We start from the raw sequence: 23,993 nt of genomic DNA, 5'->3' as shown, positions 1-23,993 counted from the left end.
GTGTGATGGGAGTGACAAGAAGAAAACCAGGAAAGAACAGAGCCCCAAAATCCAAGTGAGGGCAGAATATCAAGGAGTAGACGGTGATCTACAGTGTCAAAAGCAGCAGATAGATCAAGAAGGATGAGGATAGAATAGAGACCTTTGGATCTGGCCAGGAACATATCATTGGAGACTTTAGCAAGGGCTATTTCAGTTGAATGAAGAGAGCGAAAGCCAGATTGAAGTGGATCAATAATAGCTTGAGATGAAAGAAAGTCCAGACAATGGCAGTGAACAGCATATTCCAGTATCTTGGATAGGAAATGGAGAAGGGAGCTGGGGCGATAGTTGGAAGGACTGGGTGGGTCTAATGAAGGGTTTTTGAGGAGTGGTGTAACTACAGCATGTTTGAAGGCATCAGGAACAGTTGCAGTGGGAAGTGAAAGATTGAGGATATGACAGATAAAAGGGATGACAGTAGAGAGAGAGAGAGTGCTAAGTAGATGGGTGGGAATAGGATCAGAGGGAACAGGTAGTCAGTTTACAGGAGGAAAGAAAATGTGCAGTTTCATCTAAAGTAATTTCAGAAAAGAAAGAAAAGAAGGCAGGGGTTGAAGGAGGGTTGAGAGAATGGACTGAGGGAAGGAGGAGGTGACTTGGTTGAGAATTCAAGGTTAACCTTGTGAACCTTATCACGAAAGTACTCAGAGTCTGGGGAAAAAAGTGAAAGGGGAGTTGGAGGTGAAGGCACTTTGAGGAGAGAGTTCAATGTGGCAAAGAGACGTCCACGGTATGGGGACATTGAGACCCGGATTCTCCTTTTTGCTGATGATGTACTCCTTACCCTGGTGGAACCGATGGTTTCCTTTCCAGTAGTTTCTGACGTGTTGCGAAACTGTGGAGCAGTTTCAGGCTTTAAGATCAACCTTGATAAGTCAGAGGCCCTAGATATGAACATGACTAGTCAACATATAGCTGTATTGCAATCTTAGTTCCCATTTCGGTGGGCAACCCGATATATACGATATCTGGGTATTAATATAACCCGTCGGGTTGATGAGTTATATGAGGTCAACTTCCCCCTCTAAGGTGTGGGAACCTTTCCTAGAACTAGATCGTTGGCAGGGGTTGACACTCTCCTGGGTAGGGCAGATCAGCGCAGTTAAAATGATCATACTCCCCAAATTACTATATCTATTCATGGCATTGCCTATCTCCCTACCAGACAAATTCCTGTGGGGCTTACACTGTAGAGTTTTCTCCTTCATATGGAAGAAAAGGCCTCCGCGAGTGCGTAAAGAGTGATGTACCAGCTGAGAGCACGGGGGGGGGGGGGGGGGGGGGGGGGGGAGATGGGAGTCCCATCTTTTCTATTATACTACCAAGCAGCCCATCTTAAAATATTGGCAGATTGGTTACAGGGTACAGGAAAGATTTGGAAACGGCCTGAGCAGGGGTGGTTAGACCCTCACCCACAGAGCAATATCATGGCTACTTAGGTTCTGGGAGAGATAATTAGAGGTTGCCCACCTCTGCTCCAGTGGCCTTTGACAACCTGGAGTAGGATACGAGAAAAAGTTTTCCCAGGCTGTACATATTTTCTGCACATGTTATCCGCTTTGCCCCCCCCCCCCCCCCCCCCCCCACATACACACACACTTTACCCCAGGTACCCAGGATTCCTGTTATCGCTTGTGGGAGGGCATGGGTCTTTGTGAGTTGGGTCAAATATGGGAGGAGGGTGTAGTCTTCTCCTTTGAAGAGCAATGTAAAGAGTATGGGCTTTCTCCATTGCATGTCTTTCAATATAACCAGCTGCGCGATCTTATCGCACGTAGGACAAGAGGTGACTTAAGCTTGTCAGAGACCCTAATTAAACAAGGGCTTATGTGTGGGGGAGGGAGAGGGGGCATTTCGAGAATATATAGGGCTCTCCTCTCATTCCATAACCCTATTGAGTACTATCTATCTAAGTGGGAGAAAGCTTTGGGTGTAGCATACGAGTTCTCACAATGGGAACAAGCATTTAAATCTTTGCTTCAGGTTTCTATTTCAAGTGCAATGGCGGAAAATGGGCACAACAATTGACCACAACCTAATGCTAGAAAGCCAAGCTAAGAACACGACCAAGAAAATGTTCCACACTATGTGGAAGCAAAACCTATAAAACCTTAGTTTCCCAGGGATTAATTCCGCAACATGATCCAAACCATGGTGCTAACCCATGTAGACTACTGCAATAGCATTTATGTAGGCTGCAAAGATCAAACATGCTTTGAAAGCGCGAAGCCCCTCCTAAGAAGGTTATATTGGCTACCTATTAATGCTTGCATAACATTCAAAATATGCACAATAGTCCACAGAATCATCTACAGACTCGCACCAGATTACATGACGGAACTTATCGATCTACCAATAAGAAACGTGACGAGAACAGCAAGAACCTACCTAACCCTTCACTACCCAAATTGCAAAGGTATAAAATACAAATTTTCACATGCCGCCAGCCTCTCGTTTATAGGCATACAACTTTGGAACTCACAATCCAAAGACCTGAAACTCACAGAAAACGACCTACAATTCAGAAAAAAACTGAAAACGCATTTTTTCAAGAAGTCTTTCCCCCCTGGATCTGCCTAATCCCACACCACCATACATCACGAAAAGTTCAGAAATAGAAAACAATAACATGAACCTCTCTCACAGTATGCTAATATATCAACCTAAGTATTTATTGTACTTCTGTGTTATGTACTAGACTTCTACAAATCTAAATTTTGTAACCACCTTTTTAGCAATATGTAAGCCACATTGAACCTCAGAAGGCAAGAGTAGAGACTAAACAAAGACGATTCACCACTGGAGACGTGAGTCCAACAGTCTTTATTATATCAATGATAACGACCCGACACAGGCTGTGTTTCGACACTAAAAAGCGTCTGCATCAGGGGTCAATAAATACACTACAAATCAAAATAGGAGTGGAGGAGTGGCCTAGTGGTTAGGGTGGTGGACTTTGGTCCTGGGGAACTGAGGACCTGAGTTCGATTCCCACTTCAGGCACAGGCAGCTCCTTGTGACTCTGGGCAAGTCACTTAACTCTCCATTGCCCCATGTAAGCCGCATTGAGCCTGCCATGAGTGGGAAAAAAGCGGGGTACAAATGTAACAAAAAAAATATATATATATAACATATAAACAACACCAATAAAAACATATATATACATACATATGAAGAAACATCCATATAAAAATTCCATTGACACTAACTTTCTGATCAGAAGTCAATATGCTTAATAACCATTAAAACAGCATACATATATTCAGTAGTTAAACACATTTGTTTAAAAAAAATTTGGTTTCTACTAATATGAACCTGCCATACGGGGAGAAAATGTGGGATACAAATGCAATAAATAAATAATTAATTAAGCTTTCAAGCGTAAACTTGTGCAGCATGTAATGTGGAACTTTTTTCCTGGTTCTTAACTGGAGCATTTTGCACAGGTTTTGACACCATCATTTTCTTTGTCTCCAGAGAACGCATTGACTTAACAGGCCTTCTATATATTTACAGGGTGGAGGGGGTTGAAACTGAATCTAGCCTTAGATAACCTTAGCAAGTTGGCCAGTGGAGCCCTCTGTTTGACTGACTGATGTACTTAAAACTCTGTGTGGCCTGAGTCTGTTAATGGGTTTGTTTGTTTGTTTTTTTCCATTTTCTTTCCTAGGTGATCAATGTAGATTTGGTCCACATTGAAAGCAGGGCCAATGACATTATTAAATCGGACAGAAATATCCAGCTGGTGCTTGGGCAGCTTGTGGATGAGTAAGTACATGTACTGGATGAGAGAGTGAATAAATTATCTCATATTGGGTCCAACTGATTTGAGCTGCTGTCAGCTTTGTGTCCTAATGCATTTTCCAATCTAATGAGACTGATTAAAATATGTAAAGTAATCTTGTTAGCTGGTATTGCACTCTGACTTTAGCCCAATGAAACCACATTTGTTAATCAGAACCTGTTAGTGCTGGCTAAATGCTGAGTTCTTCAAATGTTTTTAAGTAAGCCAAGCTTCTAACTATCAGAATTCCTAATCTGTTGGATATGTCAGTAGACAGGACTGGGGTCCTGACAGTTTTCTTTGGATTCCTGTTTGAGAAGGTACCTGCAGAGCATTCTTGCTCACCATTGCCAATTCCAGGCTCCGCTCATTTTCCCTTGCTTCACCCTATGCCTGGAACAGTCTTCCTGAATCCCTACGCCAAGCCCCCTCCCTACCCATCTTCAAATCCTTGCTTAAAGCTCACCTCTTCAATGCTGCATTCGGAACCTAACCTTTCGAACATATAGGTTGCCCCAATCTGTCTGACCTATATGATTAACTGTACATTTGTCTTTGTAGATTGTAAGCTCTTCGAGCAGGGACCGTCCTTCCATGTTAAACTGTACAGCGCTGCGTAACCCTAGTAGCGCTTTAGAAATGTTAAGTAGTAGTAGTAGCTTATTTAATTAAGAGGTGGACAGTTTACTGTCCCTAGGTTACCAGAGGACCTATTAAAAAAAAAGGGGGGGGGGTTAAAACTATAACAGATATGTCCTGTGGTTCACTAAGTACTACTGAGGGTCCGATGTTCAAAACTCTGGTGCTGTTCTCAATAGCACCAGAAAAATGCCGCCACATATCAGAAGAACTCTCTAATGTTCAACGCTAATGAGATCCAAATATAGGAGCGCTCATAGCGTTGAGCATTAGGGAGTTGTTTGGAAGTCAGAGGGAGGATGGTGCCTGTCGTATGCACTCAAGAGTTGTGCAGTAAGCACAACACTTCAGCGAATGCCAGAATGCTAGAGGGAAGGAGGATGAAGAGGTTCCAGTTGCCCGGGACTGCAGCGGTGCCAGTCAACTCAAAACCATTCAAGTATCTGTTGGCTGGGCCGGAGCAGGAGTCATGTGGGTCCTCTGTGTCTGTGTGCTTTTACAGTAGAAGAACTTTCATTCAGCTGATCTGCCCGGTGCAAGAGTCATGATCGAGACACCAGACCCTGTTCTTGAGCTTTCTGAAGGTGCACTCTATGATGCCACGTGTGGTTCAATGTCTGTCTGCTGTTGCAATCATCCGCCGTGGTTTGTGGGTGCACCAGTGGGATCATGATTCAGGTCCATTGTGGGTATCCTCTGTCACCTGTAGGGGGAAGCAGAACAAAAGACATGGTTGTGTATTGGCTAGTCTGAGTACCTTGTGGAGTTGGGGTGGGAATAATGAGTGGTGGAGACACCTGAAGAGAGGCAGTGCTGAAGGTTTTTGGGAGGAGAGGGGTATAGGGTTGACCGATCCCTGTTGCACTTACCTAAGAGCCAGTCACAGGTGATCTCCCCGAATCTGTGGTAGATACCAGAATGCTGTAGTATGTAGGTGTCGGGGGGGGGGGGGGGGGGTGGTGGTCTGAATGCACAGTGTGTGTAGTCTATGATGCCTATGACTGAGGGGAACAGAGCTGTGCCGTAGAACTGTGCCATGTTGTTCTGCAGGGCCTAGGGGGATAGTGGGGAAAGTGATGTACTCTGAGGTGTGGATCAGGAAGGCATCAAGGAACTGGGTGCAGCAATTGAAAATGGCGGGCTGGGTCAGGCCCGCGTTCACAGCTAAGACAGACTGGAAGCTACCAGTGGCCAGAAAAGCGAGGGAGGCGGTGGACAGGGGTAGGATTGTTCCTATGGGTCCTAGGCTGTAGGAGGGGTTGAAGCTGGTCACACAGGTGCTGGATGGTAGCCTTGTCAAACCAGTACCTGGTGAGGCATTGGGCATTGGTGAGCTCCAGGAAACTGGAGGGGGCCTAAACACCTGGGGACGGGGGTGTCACCTGCGTATCTCCTGCAGTGTCTCTCCTCCAAACCCTCTAACACCTCCATCAAACTGTGTGCCAACAGTGCGTACAGTTCAGCTATTAGCAAACCCCACAGTTGCAACTGACTTATCCCAAACTAAGGACTGTGCACACCTCCACCTACTGCACCTAGTGAGTGTAATCAGTCTGTCCAACAATAGACAACACTCAGCACTCACTCTCCCGCCACTAACAAACAGTCTTGAGTGGAGGAGTACCTAGTGGTTAGTGCAGCAGACTTTGATCTTGGGGAACTGGGTTCGATTCCCACTGCAGCTCTTTGTGACTCTGGGCAAGTTACTTAATCCTCCATTGTGTGTATTCTCATTGTGAAATGAGAAATAGATATATAGGGGTAGAGTCTATATATCATGCCTTAAAAATCAGCGCAAAAAGAAAATAGTCCTATGCATATTCTATAAATCGTGCCTAAATTTGGATGCAGTTTATAGAATACACCTAAATGTAGGCGTAGTTTACAGAATATGCCCAACACCCGTTTTCTGCAACTGTATTTAGTTGTGGCCATTTATGCTAATGAAAACATGGTGTAAATGCAGACACCTAAATTACACACGGAACAGGCATATTCTGCAACAGTGCATGTAAATTCTAGGAACACCCATACCCCTCCAGTGGCCACGCCCCTTTTTCTATCCACGTCTTAGAATCTACGCGCATCTACTACTACTTAGCATTTCTATAGCGCTGCCAGGGTTACGCAGCGCTGTACAAGTTTAAACACAGGGAGGGACAGTCCCTGCTCAAGAGAGCTTACAATCTAACGGTAACAGACTACGTAGTCAGTGTAGGTAACAGGAATGGGGAAGGTGGTTAGGCGCCAAAAGCAAGGGAGAAGAGATGGGCCTTGAGTAAGGACTTGAAAATGGGCAGGGAGGGCGCATGGCGTATGGGCTCAGGAAGTCTGTTCCAGGCATAAGGTGCTGCGAGGCAGAAGGGGCGGAGTCTGGAGTTAGCGGTGGTGGAGAAGGGTACAGATAGGAGTGATTTGTCCTGAGAGCGGAGGTTACGGGTGGGAACATACGGGGAGAGGAGGGTAGAGAGGTAATGGGGGGCAGCAGATTGAGTGCACTTGAAGGTCAATAGGAGAAGCTTGAACTGTATACGGTAGCGGATTGGGAGTCAGTGAAGCGACTTGAGGAGAGGGGTAATATGAGAGTATCGGTTTACGCGGTAGATAAGACGTGCAGCGGAATTTTGGACAGATTGAAGGGGGGATAGGTGGCTAAGCGGGAGGCCAGCGAGGAGAAGGTTGCAATAGTCAAGGCGAGAGGTAACGAGCGAGTGGACGAGGGTTCGGATGGTCTGTTCAGAGAGGAATGGGCGAATTTTGCTATTATTATAGAGGAAGAAGCGACAGGTCTTAGCTGTCTGCTGGATATGGGCAGAGAAGGAGAGGGAGGAGTCGAAAATCACTTTTATAGAACGCTTAGACATTTGTATGCATAAATTCTAATGAATTGCCAATTAGTCAATAATTGCTTGTTAAGTTCAATTATCAGTGTCGATTGGCTTGCTAAGCTAGTTAAGTTGCACGCGTAAATCCATAATACACCCAGATTTGTGCGCACAACTCAAGTTGCACTATATAGAATCCGGGGGATAACCCCTCATTATGTAACTTGTCTGCAAGTGTGTGCATAGAATGGTAGCACTCATATGTGTCAAACGCCAGTAATTGGCACCTATGCATGTAAGTGCTAGGCAGTGTTCTATAAAGTATGCGCCAAATTTGCTTATTGCATAACTGCAAGGGGGGGCATATACATGGGTGGAGCATGGGCATTTCTGTAACATATAGAATACTATACTACTTACTACTTAACATTTCTAAAGCGCTACTAGGGTTACGCAGCGCTGTACAGTTTAACGAAGAAGGACAGTCCCTGCTCAAAGGAGCTTACAATCTAAAGGACGAAATGTCAAGTTGGGGTAGTCTAGATGTACTACCCAGGTGCTACCCAGGTAGTAACAAGTGTAAGATAGTTTTAATGTTGATTCTTGTTTTGGTTATTTGTTATTGCTTACTGTACTTTTTTCACCTAGTTTTTTTTTTTTTTTTTCAAAAGTTCACTGTTTTACTATAACAATAAACCTATTAGTTTATTGACTCTGCTGTCCTGGACTGACTAACAATCCTGGTGGCTTGTGTTTTGGTCTGTGGGTGCTTTCTGGGAACTGTGGGACCCCTTGGATTGTGGCCCCAGTGGTCTTAGAAACCACTGGAGAATTAAGTTGCGGGTGGGTGACTCACCCAGAGGCAAGCGTAACCCAGCAGGTGGGAGGAAGGGTATGCCAGAGTAGAGCATGTGCACAGGTGGTAGTGAACCTCAGCAGTGCTGGGACAGACCCTCTAGATGGCTGCAGGGTTAGCCCCAAGGTGGGTGTTAGGCGTTCTGTGACACCATCCTAGGAGTCAGGACCCAAGAAAAGATTTCAGCGTGTCATCGTGGACAACACGCTGAAATCTTCTGCCCAGTGTGTGGCAGCGGCCAAAAAAGCAAACAGATTGCTAGGAATTATTAGGAAAGGATAATATAAGACCAAGAATACTATACCATGGTGCAACCTCACCTTGAGTATTGTGTGCAATCCTGGTCCCTGTATCTTAAAAAATATATAGCAGAATTAGAAAAGGTTCAGAGAAGAGTGGCCAAAGTGAATACGGGGATGGAACTCCTCTCTTATGAGGAAAGGCTTAAGAAGTTAGGACTCTTCAGCTTGGAAAAGAAACAGCTGAGGAGGGATACGATAGAGGCCTACAAAATACTGAGTGGTGCATAACAGATAAACGTAAATGGGATTTTTTACACTTTCAAAAAGAACAAAGACTAGGGGACACTCAAAGAAGTTACATGGTACTACTTTTAAAACGAACAAGAGGAAATATTTTTTCACTCAATGAATAGTTAAGCTCTGGAAATCATTACCAGAGGTTGTAGTATCAGCGATTAGTGTATTTGGGTTTAAAAAAGGTTTGGACGAGTTCCTGGAGAAAAAGTTCACAGTCTGCTATTGAGACAGACTATTAATTGTGTGTGTTGCACAATGCACTTAGATGCACCAACTTAGACCAGCCATAAATGAGTTCACCAGCATGGCTTTGGGCTAGCATTCTATAATGGCATAGGTGTACCTAAATGCCATCATAGAATGGTAATAAGCATACCCTGTTATGGTGTCTACATCTTGGCACTAAGTTATAGAATTACCTCAATAGTTCTTTCACCTGCTGAAACCACACCCAAAACACGTCCCCCTTTAAATTTGTACATTATAGGCCATATCCACCTGTAAATGTTGTATTCCAAAACTGCTCATACAGGCATCTTACTGAGACATTTAGAGCTTCAGTATACCAGATCTTGGGAGCAGGAGATTTAAAAACAGGCGGGCCAATTTTTAAAGCTTGCAGTCATTATAATTTTTTTTAAACTGACCATGGCATTTGAAAGGTTACATATGTTCAGTACTAGTGTGTGTGGATAGTCAACAGTGTCGAGTATCTGTATTTGCTGCCGACCACCAGCCATTATCTGCATAGTGGCAATATTCAGCCACTGCCTGTGCATTTTCTTAAGTAAATTACATAAACTATCCATATAGCCACTATACAGATAACTTATGGTTTCTGCCCAAATTCCACCCCAGCCCTAGAAATATAGTGGTGTAGCAGTTAGACTTCCATATAGGTTTAAAAATCAACAGATAGTATCTGTATAAATACACTATCACCATCCATATACATCTTTTTGAAAATTGAGCTGAACAAGTATGTTCACGATGAAAATTGTATGTTTCCTTATCTTCTCACCAGACCAGTTCAGAGCTTGGTTTGTGCCATCCTACTAGCAGATGGAGACTAAGAAACTGAGCTGCGATGTCATAGCTTTGGAACCCTGTGCAGCAACTTGGCCAGACTGTTTTTCTCAGTCTCCAGCAGGTGATGGGTCTAGTAATCCTGTGCAGTCTGCAGTGATCTGGAAATATTTGTTGTCTTCTTGTAAGCAAGTTTTTGGTTTCTCAAGCATGAGTTTAAATAAAACAAACAGGGCCTCTGAGAGACACAAAAAAAAATACTAATTTTTTCTTTAGTCTGTTGTTTGGGGTGTTGCACCTTGAGGTTCAAAGTCCCTCTCTTCCCCCCACTCCCTTCTCCCCTGCCTCCTATTTCTTTTATGGAGTATGTAATTTATGCCTTGTAGTTCCCAGAGAGCTGAAACTAATTATGCAGTTCAGCAGACAATTTGTTTCTTTCTCTGCTAAGTGAAGTGCTTGTTAGCATTGGCTGCAGCTGGGGAGAAGGAAGTTAGTCTTATGTGGACACTTTTGAATTTTTTGCTCTACTGGAGTTTTGTTGTTCATAAGCCTTAATGGCGATGTTGCATGAAAAAGTTAAAATGCTGTGTGTGTAGAAGAGTTAAGATGAACATTTCAGCATGAAAGTGTGCTCTCCATGTGGCTGACACCACACTTTCAGTTTCAGGGGAGGAATTAGCATCTCTGCAGTGTGGCTCTCCCTCCCTCAATGTGCGGTTTGCAGCTGGTTTGCCTGGAGGAGGTGAGCCTTTTTTCAGCGGAGCCTTTTACAAGCTCTTTGCAGTCAGCCCCAGTGCCAAGTAGAAATGCGCCGCCTCAGTTGTTCCTGTCTCAACGGATTTTTTAGCCCTGTGAGGATATCTGGTATGTCGTCTTTTATTGCATAAAGTTTTCTGTATGGGGAAAAGGATGTCCTCCTCTACCTTGGGGATTAATATAGCTCCAGAACTTTCTATGGTTGACATTGCAAAACGTTCTATGTTAGATTTGGACCAGGCTTTGGAGAACTTTGGGTCAGTACTCTCTGGTTAGGGAGAGGTTCAGGATATGTCTGCAGGGCAGCAGTTAGAAGGTTTGGAGGAAGAGCTTTTTGTCTCTGAGTGAGGGGTTCCTCTTGGGGAGGATCCTTCGGTAGTCCATATTTTTCCTAAAGAGGAATTGCCAACCTTAATTGCACAGGTTTTATCTACTGTCACTTCCTCCTTTCAGGACCCCTTGCTGATATGGATCCGTAAATCGTCTAAAGCAGTGGTTTTCAACCCTGTCCTCAGGGACCACCTGACTAGTTGGGTTTCAGGATATCCACAGTGAATATGCATGAGATTTGCGTACTTAGAAGGCAGTGCATGCAAAACTATCATGTGTATTCATTCATTGTGAATATTCTGAAAAATCGACTGGCCAGGTAGTTCCTGAGGACTGGGTTGAAAACCGCTGGTCTAAAGCTTTTCCTTTTGCTTCAGATAGTGGATGATGATATTACTGCTGAAGGGGAAATTCAAGGCAAATTTTAGGGTGAAGCAATCTATGTCTTGACATGTGCAGTGGACTCTCAACCTGAAGATCAGTTTAAGCTACCTGATGCAGTGGTTTTCAGCTGTGACAAAGAAGACTGCTATAACTGAAAGACCCTCAAGATCATAGAATGGAGTGTTTGTTGAAGCAAGCCTTTGAAATCTCTTCATTAGGGTTACAGGCAGCAGTATGTGGAGACTGTGTAGCTTGTACTTCTTTCAGGTGGGCTGAACATCTGGTACAGAATTCAGAATACGCCTCACTTGGGGGATCTTTTGCCTCAAACCTTTTTTTGTATTTGAGCATTTTCTATTTTGGCACACTCTCTGTGTGACTTAATTAGGGCGTCAATCAAGAATATGGCTCTTCTGGTTGCGGCTTGGCATTGTCTGTGGCTCTGGAATTGGTCAGTGAACATTAAATCTAAGGATAGACTAAGTTGCCTTTTAAGGAAGTTTACCATTTGGTGAAGAGTTAGAGGAATTGGTAAAGACTTTTTCAGAGTCCAAGATGCCTAGGTTACCAGAAGATTGTCCTAAGTCTTTTATAGTTGAGGGTACTCTGGCAGAGGACATTTTTACAGAGGCTAGTGTTGCAGGAATTACCACTATTGTTAGCAGAATCTGTGGTACTTCAGGAGTCAAACAGCACACACCAGAATGAGGGAGAAATCTTCTTTATTTGCCAGCAAACAAAGTAGAACATCAGCACTAAGTCTCTTCTTCTCTTTCTCAGCTCTCTGGATCTGATGGCTTCTGTCTCAGCTCCTTCTCTTCTTCTTAGCTCTCTCCTTCTTTCTTCTAACGTAAGCTGCTTCTGCTCCCAGTTATATACAGTTTTAAACCCCTCTAGCCCCCCTTACTTTCCAGATGGTAAAGAATAGATTGATTACCCTACCTTGAACTAATCCTTACTTACACATTACTTAAAAATATCATTTACATAGGTTTCAAACATTTCCTAAACTGACCTATGACCTGGGGCCTCTCACACTAGACATTATGGCACCTATCTCTTGGCATTTTATTATTCACATAATCAGTTTCCCAATCAACTTCATACTAACTGGGTTCATTGAGGGGCTAAGGGGCCAATCTTACTTAATCTCACACAGATATAGTTTGTTATTACTTTCAGGACCAGTCCTACACTTAGCTATTCATCAAGGAACAAAGTTGACTTTTTCTGACCTCTTTCACCTAGCTAGGACTGTGGATAATTCAAACCAGATGATCTATTTACACTTGCAGAAATATCACTTGAAAGGTCAGACAAAGTTGAATTGAAAAGATATTCTACATAGAAATAGAACTTATTAATTACACAGAATAAAACATATTCTAAAATAAGCAGAAATCAGAATTCCTTATAAAACAAAATCTAACTCATCAAGAATTATTTAAATGTACTCTATTTTCTTCTAATCAACATTTGCCTAATCTTTTTACAGCTATCTTCTAACACTGCTTGCTTGTTGATCCCTCGAGATTATCCACTATGCCCAATGGCCTTCAGATGTGGTAAATAATTACTTCTTTCTGACCTTTTAAACCTCTTAGTCTAGCAAAAGCTAGACATTCTTGAGCAATTGAAACCAGAGGGCATTCCTCCATCACTTGCAGAACTGAACCAAACTTTTAAACACCAATTAACAAATATAATTTCTCTGCCCATGCTGCCTCATTCCCCCCTTTGAGACTAAAATCAGCTTATGCAGAGATAAGTCTCACAACTCAAACTCTGGGGATTATAGTGATCTTCCTAATCTAAAACAAATACAGCAAACTAATTAAGCAATAATATTTCAACAGTCTGTGTTAGTCACAGATTACTCTAATATAATGTTCTCAGTCTTTGAGTTCTTATACCAGTTGGGATAGAACCTCAACTGACAAGGATCAGGCTCTCAAATTCCAGGAAAGCCAGAATCAGGCAAGAAAGAGTCTCAGTATGAAGCCGAAGTTCAGCAGCTCCTGCGGTATGCAGTTGACCCTTCTTTTCAGCTAGTAGATTCTTTGGTTCGGGTCAAGCGCAGCTTCAATGGCTCCGCAGGATCACTTTCTGCTCTCCACTGTCTAGGCTCCGTCTGATCCGTACTGGGCTCAGTCTGATCAGCAGATTTGATTCGAGACCAATGGACCCATGGAGTTATCCCTGCGACCTTCACAGCTGTAGGGGTAGAAAGCAAAACAGTAAAAGGTCCTTTCCACCGGGGCCCCAAAGGCTGGAGCCTCCAGTCTTTCACCCAAACTCTATCCCCTGGCAGGAAGGAATGTACCTGAGCCTGGAAGGGGACAGGGTTTATTTCTCTCACATAAGACTGAAGCTCAGAAATTATCCGGCCCAAGAGGGCTACCTGCTCCTGCACCTGGGCAGACCCTAAAGTCCCTATGTCTCCCTTAATTCCCTGCAAAATGGCTGGGGGCTTCCCATACACAATTTCAAAGGGAGAGAGGGCCGTTCCTTTAGTTGGGGTACATCGGAGGCGGAAGAGGGCTAGTGGCAGTGCCTGTGGCCATTTCAGTTGGGTTTCCTGACAAATCTTTGCTAGGCTATTTTTCAAGGTTCTGTTTGCCCGCTCAACCTGCCCTGAACTCTGGGGACGGTAGGCACAATGCAATTTCCAAGTAATGCGCAATGCGCGGGACAGGGCCTGAAGTGTGGCTTCAACAAAGGCGGGACCATTATCTGAACCTATGGCAAGGGGCAGTCCATACCTGGGGATAACATCCCTAAGGAGGGCTCGAGCTACTTCTGTGGCTTTCTCAGTGACTGTAGGATATGCTTCCACCCACCCAGAAAAAGTACAGACCATGACCAAGAGGTATCGGAGCCTACCGCTCCTGGGCATTTCTGTGAAGTCTATGACTAGGGACTCAAAGGGTGTTAGTCCTCTAGACTGAACTCCTGGTGGAATACGGGGTCCCTGACGAGCATTATTCTGGGCACAGAGAGTACATCGGGCAGAGGCAGTGGCAACCAGACTATCCAATCCTTCCAGCACCACTACTCGACTGAGTAGGCGGGCTAGTGCTGTTTTCCCTAAGTGTGACAGGTCATGAGCTTGAGACACTACTGGCCAAGCTAGGTGGCATGGCACCAGAACTCTGGTATCAGGGAGATGTAACCAGCCATCAGGTCTCCTTACTGCACCTTCTTCTTGAGCCCATTTCTCTTCCGTTTGGGTGTACATAGGCGTCCATTCTTGCAGTCGAATTTGGAACAGGGGAGTCACAGTACCTACTGGGGGTCCTCGAGCAGCTTCCTTGGCCACCCGATCAGCATGGCGGTTCCCTCGGGCCACTGGAGTATCTATCCTTTGATGTCCCCTGCAGTGAATGACAGCTACCTTCTTAGGGGCCCAAACAGCCTCTAGCAACTGCAGTATTTCAGGTCCATACTTAACAGGTTGGCCTGCAGCATTTATGAGTCCCTTTTCCTTATACAAAGCTCCATGAGCGTGTAGAGTTGTGAAGGCATACTTGGAATCAGTATAAATGTTGGTCACCAGTCCTGCTGCTAGCTCCAGAGCTCGTATGAGGGCCACAAGTTCTGCTTTCTGGGCTGAAGTTCCTTGGGGCAGGGCCCTTGCTTCTATCACCTTGTCCTCTGTCACCACAGCATAGCCTGCCAATCGCTTGGAGTTCTCCACGTAACTGCTTCCATCTGTGAAATAAATTACATCTGGGTCCCTCCAAGGAACATCTTTGAGATCTGGTCGACTGGAGTACACTTCATCCATGGTTTGGATACAGTCATGATCCGGTGGTCCCTCAGATGCTGGCAAAAGAGTGGCGGGATTGAATGTAGCTACTGTTTCCAGGTGTATCCGTGGATTCTCACATAAGCTGGCTTGGTACTTAACCATGCGGCTATTTGTAAACCAGTGGTTGCCCTTGTACTCCATGAGGGTGAGAACTGCGTGGGGGACTTTAACAACCAGTTCTTGCCCCAAGGTCAACTTGTCAGCTTCCTGGACCAGTAAGGCTGTTGCTGCAATGGCCCTCAGGCAGGCTGGCCATCCTTTAGCCACTCCATCCAGCTGCTTAGACAGGTATGCAACAGGCCTCTGCCAGGATCCCATCATCTGGGTCAACACACCCAGAGCAACCCCCTGTCGCTCGTGGACATACAGTGAGAAAGATTTCTCCACATCAGGAAGGCCTAACGCAGGGGCTTGGAGTAGGGCTTTCTTTATGACGATGAAGGATTGTTGAGCAATAGGTCCTCATTCAAATGGTTCCTTTTCACCCCCCTTTGTGGCCTGGTAAAGGGGTTTCGCCATCAGTGCAAAATTTGGAATCCAAATTCTGCAGAATCCGGCTGCTCCCAGAAATTCCCTAACTTCCCTTCTGGACTTGGGTTGGGGAATTGCAGCAACCGCTTGCTTCCTACTAACATCTAGTCTCCGACTTCCCTGGGAAATGCAGAAGCCCAGATACTTCACTTCTGACTGGCAGAGTTGGGCCTTCGAGCGTGAGACCTTATAGCCTGCATCCAAGAGTAGCTCCAGCAATTCTCTGGTAGCCTCAAAACACTCTTCCTGGGTCACTGCTGCAATCAGGAGGTCATCTACATACTGGAGTAAAACTCGCTTGGAAGGCTCAGATTTAAAAGTCTTAAGGTCTTGTCCTAGGGCAGTCCCAAAAATGGTGGGGGAGTTCTTGAACCCCTGTGGCAGGCGGGTCCATGTATACTGAAGCTTCCGTCCTGTTACTGGGTTTTCCCATTGAAAGGCGAAAAGCAATTGACTGGCGGGGGCCACCCGAATACAAAAGAAGGCATCTTTTAGGTCCAGTGTTGTAAAATGGGTAGCTCCAGAAGGTATCAATCCCAGCAGGACATATGGATTAGGTACTACAGGGTGTAATGAAATAGTGGATTTGTTGACCACTCGTAAGTCTTGGACTGGCCGGTAGTCCTCAGTCCCTGGCTTCTGAACTGGCAACAGTGGCGTATTCCATGGAGACTGGCAAGGTCGAATAATTCCATGGGATAACAGACGATTCAGATGTGCTTGAATCCCTTCCAGAGCCTTTCGGGGAATTGGGTATTGACGAAGATGGATTGGCCGGGCACTTGGAAGTAAGTCTACATGGACAGGAGGAATATTTCGGGCCAACCCTGGGGGATTATCTTCTGCCCATACCCCATTGACCTGGAAGCTGTCGGCCAGGGATAGGTCAACTTGGCCCTGCGACTGATGCAGCCGCCATTCTTCTTCAAGGGGGCAGCAGAAACTCAATATGCCCTTAGGGCTGGATATCGGGGGCCGAAAGGAGACTGAAGTCTGGCCATCAGAGTCAAAGGAAATTTGGGCCCTAAGCTTGGACAGCAGGTCCCGGCCTAACAAAGGGATTGGACAGTCTGGCATATACAGGAATTCATGAGTGACTGTGTGTGAGCCTAATTGGCATCTACGGGTCGTCAGGAAGGGCCTCCGGTTCTGCACCCCCGTGGCTCCCACCACTCGGACAGTTTTTCCAGACACAGGCACTAATCGCTCCGTCACAACAGAATGTTCAGCTCCTGTATCAATCATGAATGGAATTGAGCGGCTCCCTATGGTTAGCTTGACCATGGGTTCCTGGGAGCCCAGTTTGTAGGAACCCGGTCTGTCCTATTCATCCCATTCTGCCATCTCGGCTATCCCAATGATGTCAGATTCAGAAGGCTCATACCTTCCCTCTCGAACTCGGCCTCGGCTTCCTCGATCTCCAGGTCCCCTTCTCAGTCCCTGGCGCCTCTGGGGGCATTCATCTTTCCAGTGCCCTCTTTCCTTGCAGTAGGCGCACTGATCCCTCTCCAATCGTGGTCTGGGATTCTCCCCTCGTGGCCGGAATTGATTGAAGGAATCTCGAGGCCTGGCTGGCGGTCCAGGGTCCCACTTTGGCTTCCCATTGGCTAGAGGTCGAACTCGGTTAAGGGTGGAATTAGTAATGGCTGCCGCCAAAAGGTCGGCCTTCTTCTGCATCTTCCGGTCAGCCTCTCGGCGCACCTCCTGATCCCTATTAACGAAAACCTTTGTTGCGATCTCAATTAGCTGGGTGGTATTCATCCCTGCGAATCCCTCCTGACGCTGCAGCTTCTTCCGGATATCTGGCATACTCTGGGCCACCAATGCACTATTCACCATTCTCTGGTTTTCTAGTGCCTCAGGGTCAAATGGGGTGTATGTTCTGTAAGCTTCAATTAGTCGCTCTAAAAAGGCCCCAGGGGATTCAGTTGCCCCTTGGAGAATTTCAGAGACCTTTGCCAGATTAATGGGCCTCTTTATGCCTTTCCTCATACCTTCCAGCAAGTCCCGGCAATAGCCAGACAACAGTTCATAGTGCTGCCCATTATTTGGATCCCAAGCTGGAGCTGCGCGAGGGAACCGAGTTCTAACCCATTCCTCTGGGTCCTGTATCCCCTCGGGGACACGCGCTCGCGTGATGGCCTCAGCATTTTGTAAAATCTTCCGCCTCTCCTCAGTTGTGAAGAGGGTCAGGAGAAGTTGTTGACAATCAGTCCAGGTTGAGTTATGGGTGGCCATAATGCTAGCCACTAGGTCCACCACTGCCTGAGGCTTTTCAGTATAAGAGGGGTAATGCGTCTTCCAATTCAGGAGATCGGTGGTTGTGAAGGGTACATACTAGTAGGCCTGTGCCTGCATAACCTGACCCTCATTATTAGGATCCGGTCGAGTGGTGGTTACCTGACGCAGGGGCAGAACTCTCGAGGAGGTGGGAATGGAACCTGAGGTAGAGCTAGGAGCTACCCTCCTATCATGCTCAAAGGTGATTGCAGCGGGTCTAACCCATTCAGGGGAGGCGTGTTGAACCCCTGAGGGATGGGGAGGGGTACTCATAGACTGAGAGGTGGTCACAGGTGATTCAGTCCATTGAAAGGGATGCTGGGCCCCTGATGAGTGGGGAGGGGTACTAGAGGGAGAGGCTGGGCTATTGAGAGTTGAGGAGTCAGGGAGTGGAGCCCAAAGCGGGTCTTGGGAGGTTAGCAGGGAAGGATGTGGCAGAGGAGGATAGAGGCTGGCTGAAAAGTCCAACCTAGGATGTGGCGGGGTTCGCACAGAAGGGGAGGAACTATCCGGGGAAGCCTGTGCTGGAGAGGCTTCGGCTGGACGCCGTGGATCTCTGGGGGTGGCACGGAACCCCAACAATGGACCATAAGGTGGTGGCTCAAGATCTGAGGGGTCATCAGAGAGTATGGGTTTCTCGGACAGGGTAGGGGCGGAAGCCACCGATTGGGTGGTAGGCTTCCTAGGGCTCTTTCCCTCTTCCAGTTTAGATTTTCTAATAATCTTTCTTTGAACGCGGCCCAACATGAACTTTACTGGGGATCCCATATAAGTTTTCAACCAAGAGGGAGGGTCAGTCACAAGGCTGTCCCAGGAATCTATATAGGGGAGTTGTTCAGAATATTCTGGTTCTCCTACAATTATGCTGTAGACCTTCCGGATTACTTCAATATCTAAGCTGCCACTAGGGGGGCCACCCCACTCCCATAGATGGCCACTCAACTTCACACAAGGTTCTTAGAGTACTTAAGCTTAAAGTCTGTCCATAATCATTGACTAAAAATCCTTTCTTAAAGTTCTTAAGCATACAATCTAGGGGAGTAGCAATTTGTCTAGATGATGTCCCCCCCATAATGCTTACAGTTACAACACACAAAAAGGGAGGGAATTTTTGGAAGTGTGGTAGGGGGTCCACAGATCCAGAGACACAAAGGTAAACAGACAACAATTGCTTCCTTCCGTCGCTGGCCAGTTGAACTCGCGTTAACTGGAACCGCAGCTATAAGAAGTCCACACTCATTTAATATTCATTCATGCATCACACACATACTGTACAAAAAATCCCACCCAACAATTTCAGATTTCTCAGATACAGATAAGCTCTGGCGGTTTCCCTACTAATCTCCACTAGACTAGAGGTACTAAGGCCTTCGCTGAGAGTTGATCAGACTCCCCTTCCCTCAATTTTTGAGGGGCTGGTTTACAGTTTCCTAGCTAGGATTACAATACAGAATACAGGATACAGAATACAAACCCGGCTAATGTTCCTCAGTCAGTTGGGTGCCAGAAATTGATGCAGGGTTCAGGATCCCACCGCTGCCACCAAGAATTGTTGCAGGAATTACTACTATTGTTAGCAGAATCTGTGGTACTTCAGGAGTCAAACAGCACACACCAGAATGAGGGAGAAATCTTCTTTATTTGCCAGCAAACAAAGTAGAACATCAGCACTAAGTCTCTTCTTCTCTTTCTCAGCTCTCTGGATCTGATGGCTTCTGTCTCAGCTCCTTCTCTTCTTCTTAGCTCTCTCCTTCTTTCTTCTAACGTAAGCTGCTTCTGCTCCCAGTTATATACAGTTTTAAACCCCTCTAGCCCCCCTTACTTTCCAGATGGTAAAGAATAGATTGATTACCCTACCTTGAACTAATCCTTACTTACACATTACTTAAAAATATCATTTACATAGGTTTCAAACATTTCCTAAACTGACCTATGACCTGGGGCCTCACACACTAGACATTATGGCACCTATCTCTTGGCATTTTATTATTCACATAATCAGTTTCCCAATCAACTTCATACTAACTGGGTTCATTGAGGGGCTAAGGGGCCAATCTTACTTAATCTCACACAGATATAGTTTGTTATTACTTTCAGGACCAGTCCTACACTTAGCTATTCATCAAGGAACAAAGTTGACTTTTCCTGACCTCTTTCATCTAGCTAGGACTGTGGATAATTCAAACCAGGTGATCTATTTACACTTGCAGAAATATCACTTGAAAGGTCAGACAAAGTTGAATTGAAAAGATATTCTACATAGAAATAGAACTTATTAATTACACAGAATAAAACATATTCTAAAATAAGCAGAAATCAGAATTCCTTATAAAACAAAATCTAACTCATCAAGAATTATTTAAATGTACTCTATTTTCTTCTAATCAACATTTGCCTAATCTTTTTAAAGCTATCTTCTAACACTGCTTGCTTGTTGATCCCTCGAGATTATCCACTATGCCCAATGGCCTTCAGATGTGGTAAATAATTACTTCTTTCTGACCTTTTAAACCTCTTAGTCTAGCAAAAGCTAGACATTCTTGAGCAATTGAAACCAGAGGGCATTCCTCCATCACTTGCAGAACTGAACCAAACTTTTAAACACCAATTAACAAATATAATTTCTCTGCCCATGCTGCCTCACTAGAAGTTCTAGATTGGGCAGGGTAAGCTCTGCTCAGAGGGTGAGAGTTCTCTTCAGAGGCCAGTCCTTTTGAGGTTCCTGCAGAGATGACAGGTTTCGCTGTGTCCACAGCAGGAAATTCCAGAGGTACACAACAAAGGTTTGCAGGTCTACTCTACGATACCTCCTGTGGGGAATGACTAGCATCGTTCTGTTGGAGGTGGATCCAAATAACGACATATCTGGGTACTAGAAGTTATTCACAATGAATATGCACTTGAATTTACTTGTCCTCTTCCTGAGATGTTTCTGGAATCGTTAGGTATCTATTGTCTAAAGGTAACAGCAGTCAAGCAAACCCTTAACAAGATTTATTCATTTACAAGTGGTGGTTTCAGTGCAACCTCATGAAGAAAGGACTGGATGCTATTCGGTGTACTTTGTAATTAATCAACAGATTTTTACACATATTGAGTTTTCGGCTGGAGACCTTGAAGTTGGTGATTGTAGCTGTTCAAAAAGGGGAGTTTTTCTTCTTAGATCAAATGGAAGCCTATCTTCACGTCCCAATCAGGGTGTCTCTTAGATTTGCAGTATTAGGTTAATATCAGCACCTTGGATGTTTACAGAAATTATGGTAGTCATAGCCGCTGCTATATTCAAAGAAGGGTTTTTATTTCATCCTTATTTGGATGATTGGTTAATCCACGCGCGGTCCCGGGAGGAGAGAAGCTGCTCAAGTAATTCAGTTTCTACAGGGCTTAGGCTGGATAGAGAACTTTTCCAAGAGCAACATTGTTTCTTCCCAGACTCTGGAATATTACATAAAAACATAGATGAATGAAGACAGATAAAGAGCATATGGCCTATCCAGTTTAACCATTCATGCCATCTGCTATCTCTTCCTTTCCCTTAGAGATTCTATGTTCTTGTCTTCGTCTCCACCACTTCCACTGGAAGGCCGTTACACAAATTCACCATCCTTTCTATAAAGAACTATTTCCTCAGGTTACTGCTGTGCAGGGGTGGGTTTTCAGGATTTCCCAAATATGCATGAGATCTATTTTCATGCATTGCCTCCATTGCATGCAAATAGATCTCATGCATATTCATTGTGGAAATTGTGAAAACCCAACTGGGTTGCAGCCCTTCAACCGAGGTTGCCTGCCCCTGCACCTGAATCTGTCCCCTTTCACCTTCATTTTATGCCTCCTCATTCCAGAGCTTTCTTTCAATTAAGAGACTTGCTTCCTGTGTATTTATGCCATGAGGTTATTTAAATGTCTCAGTGTTCGATCAGATAGTGTTGAGATGGGGGGGCAGCTGGTGATGGATCTCATGGCGTTGACCGACAATGCTTTTTCAGTCGCTTTTGGAACCCTCGGTCAGAAGGGATCAATGCGTTGGTGCTTCTGTGGCCTCCTCAGGTGTTACTGTACGTGTTCTCTTCATGGCCGCTGATAGGACGAGTTCTCCAGGGGATTGAGCATCATTCGGGTCCAGTGATTCTGGTGGCTCTGAATTGGCACTGCGTCTTTGGTTTGGAGATCTGGTGCGTCTAATGGAGCATAAGCCTCTTCCTCTGGGGGAGACGGTCTGCTTGTGTCAGGGTCCAATAGTCATGCCAGACCCCCATCTCGTTCTTGCTTGAGAAGGCTGAGGAAGAAGGGTTTTTCCTTCAAAGATATAGATACTATGCTTCGCTCGCGGAAACGCTTCACCTAGTTGGCTTATGTACGCGTTTGGCGCATTTTTGAGTCTTGGTGTCAGGATCGATCTTGTTTACCTGTTTGCACGTCTCGCAGATTTTGGAATTTTTGCAGGATGGTTTTGACAGGGGTCTGGCCTTGTCTTCTTTGAAGGTGCAGATTGTAGCCTTGGCCTGTTTCCGGGGAAAGGTGCAGGGTAGGTCCGTGGCCTCTTGTCCGGATGTTGTGCAGTTTTTGCGAGGAGTAAAATTGCTTCGGTCTCTGCAACGTCCATTGGTTCCTCAGTGGGATTTGAATCTCGTTCTTGAGGCTCTGGTTGGTTCCCCTTTTGAACCTTTGGCTTCCTGCACCCTCCAGGATCTTACTCTGAAGGCGTTTTTTTGGGTAGCTATTTCCTCTGCCTGTAGGATTTCGAAGTTGCAGGCTCTGTCGTGCAGAGCTCCGTTTTTACTGTTTTCCAAGGTACCTTCCTTTTTGCCTAAAGCGGTGTCTTCCTTTCATGTGAATCAGGTAATTTCATTGCCGGTGCTTGGAGACAAGGCAGGGGATCCTTCTCAACAACGACTCGCAAAATTGGATGTTCGGTGAGTCTTGAGATTTTATCGTGAACACTGGATTTTCGTTGCTCAGACAGGTTGTTTCTTCTGTATGGGGGGGCCTAAGAAAGGTGCGGCCGCTTCTAAGGCGTCTATAGCGAGGTGGTTAAAAGAGGGAATCTCTTCAGCTAACTTACTTAAGTGTCGTGCTGTTCTCTCCGTGCTCAAGGCTCATTCCACTAAAGGAGTTGCGGCTTCCTGGGCAGAGAGCAGTTTTATTCCACCTGTTGACATTTGCAGAGTGGCGGTTTGGTTCTCTTTGCACTCCTTTGTGAAGCATTATAGGGTAGATGTGCAGGCGAGAGAGGATGCTGGATTTGGTGCAGCAGTTTTGACCTCTGGGATTCGGAGGTCCCGCCCTTAGTTGCTTATTGCTTTGGTACTGCCCAAGCATCTTGTCCGGTCTGGAAGGTTGCTGAGGAAGGTAAAATTAGGCCTTACCTTCTAATTTTCTTTCCTCTAGACCCTCCAGACAGGTCAGGAGCCCGCCCTGTATTCTTAGATTTCGGTATATCTTTATTTCAGTCTTGAAGATTGAGTTTTGTTTGAACCAGAGTTGCTATAACTGCTACAGGGTTTATTCTCTGTACTTTCTGTACTAGTAGGTTCTGGGAAGTTTTCCTGGTATTTGCTAAAGGCAGATTGGGGTGCAGGTTGTGCTCCATCTGCAGAAGTTTGCCTCCTGTTTGGGGAGGAGTTCTGAGTACGAGGTTCTGTGAGGTTTTTCTCTTTGTTTGGAGTGTTTTCTCCTCTGCTTTGTTATCTGTATACTGGCTGATTGGGGTTCTGCACAGGTTAGTTGTAATGTATTTAAAGTTGTGTTCTCAGTCTCCCTCGGCTGATAGATATGCATAACCCAAGCATCTTGACTGGTCTGGAGGGTCTAGAAGAAAGAAAATTAGCAGGTAAGGCCTAATTTCACCTTCCTCTTCAGAATCTCATTTTCCTGGAGGACGGCAGAGTTGTTTAGATAAAGATTTATTTGAGATGCAACAGGGTAAGGCTTCAAGGTGTGGTGACATTAATTCAGAGACTGATTTTATTCGAAAGAAAGATTTATGCATTATAGTAATGCTTCTGCCTCTTTTTTTTATTTCTAGCTAAGTTTAGGATATTATATCCTGGGGGACAAATATCATGGATAATGGGGTCATCTTTAGAATGTCGACAAGTTTCAGTGATTAGGGTGAGACCAGATTGTTTCTCCTCTATCCAGTCTTTAATGATTTCTGGTTTATTGACGACTGATCTGGCATTAGTAT

General features: G+C 45.3%; 1 protein-coding gene across 1 annotated transcript in view; it reads left to right on the top strand.

Moving 5' to 3' along the window:
• UFL1 (UFM1 specific ligase 1) overlaps positions 1-23,993 on the top strand; it is a 145,275-nt gene that overhangs the window by 26,890 nt on the left and 94,392 nt on the right. The window contains exon 4 of the mRNA XM_030199083.1: positions 3,713-3,810. Coding sequence (XP_030054943.1) covers positions 3,713-3,810 — 98 coding nt within the window. The remainder of the gene's footprint in view (positions 1-3,712; positions 3,811-23,993) is intronic.

The sequence above is a fragment of the Microcaecilia unicolor genome, chromosome 3, assembly GCF_901765095.1.
Source record: "Microcaecilia unicolor chromosome 3, aMicUni1.1, whole genome shotgun sequence".
NCBI classification, from domain to species: Eukaryota; Metazoa; Chordata; class Amphibia; order Gymnophiona; family Siphonopidae; genus Microcaecilia; species Microcaecilia unicolor.
This window is presented reverse-complemented; position numbering and strand designations above follow the sequence as displayed.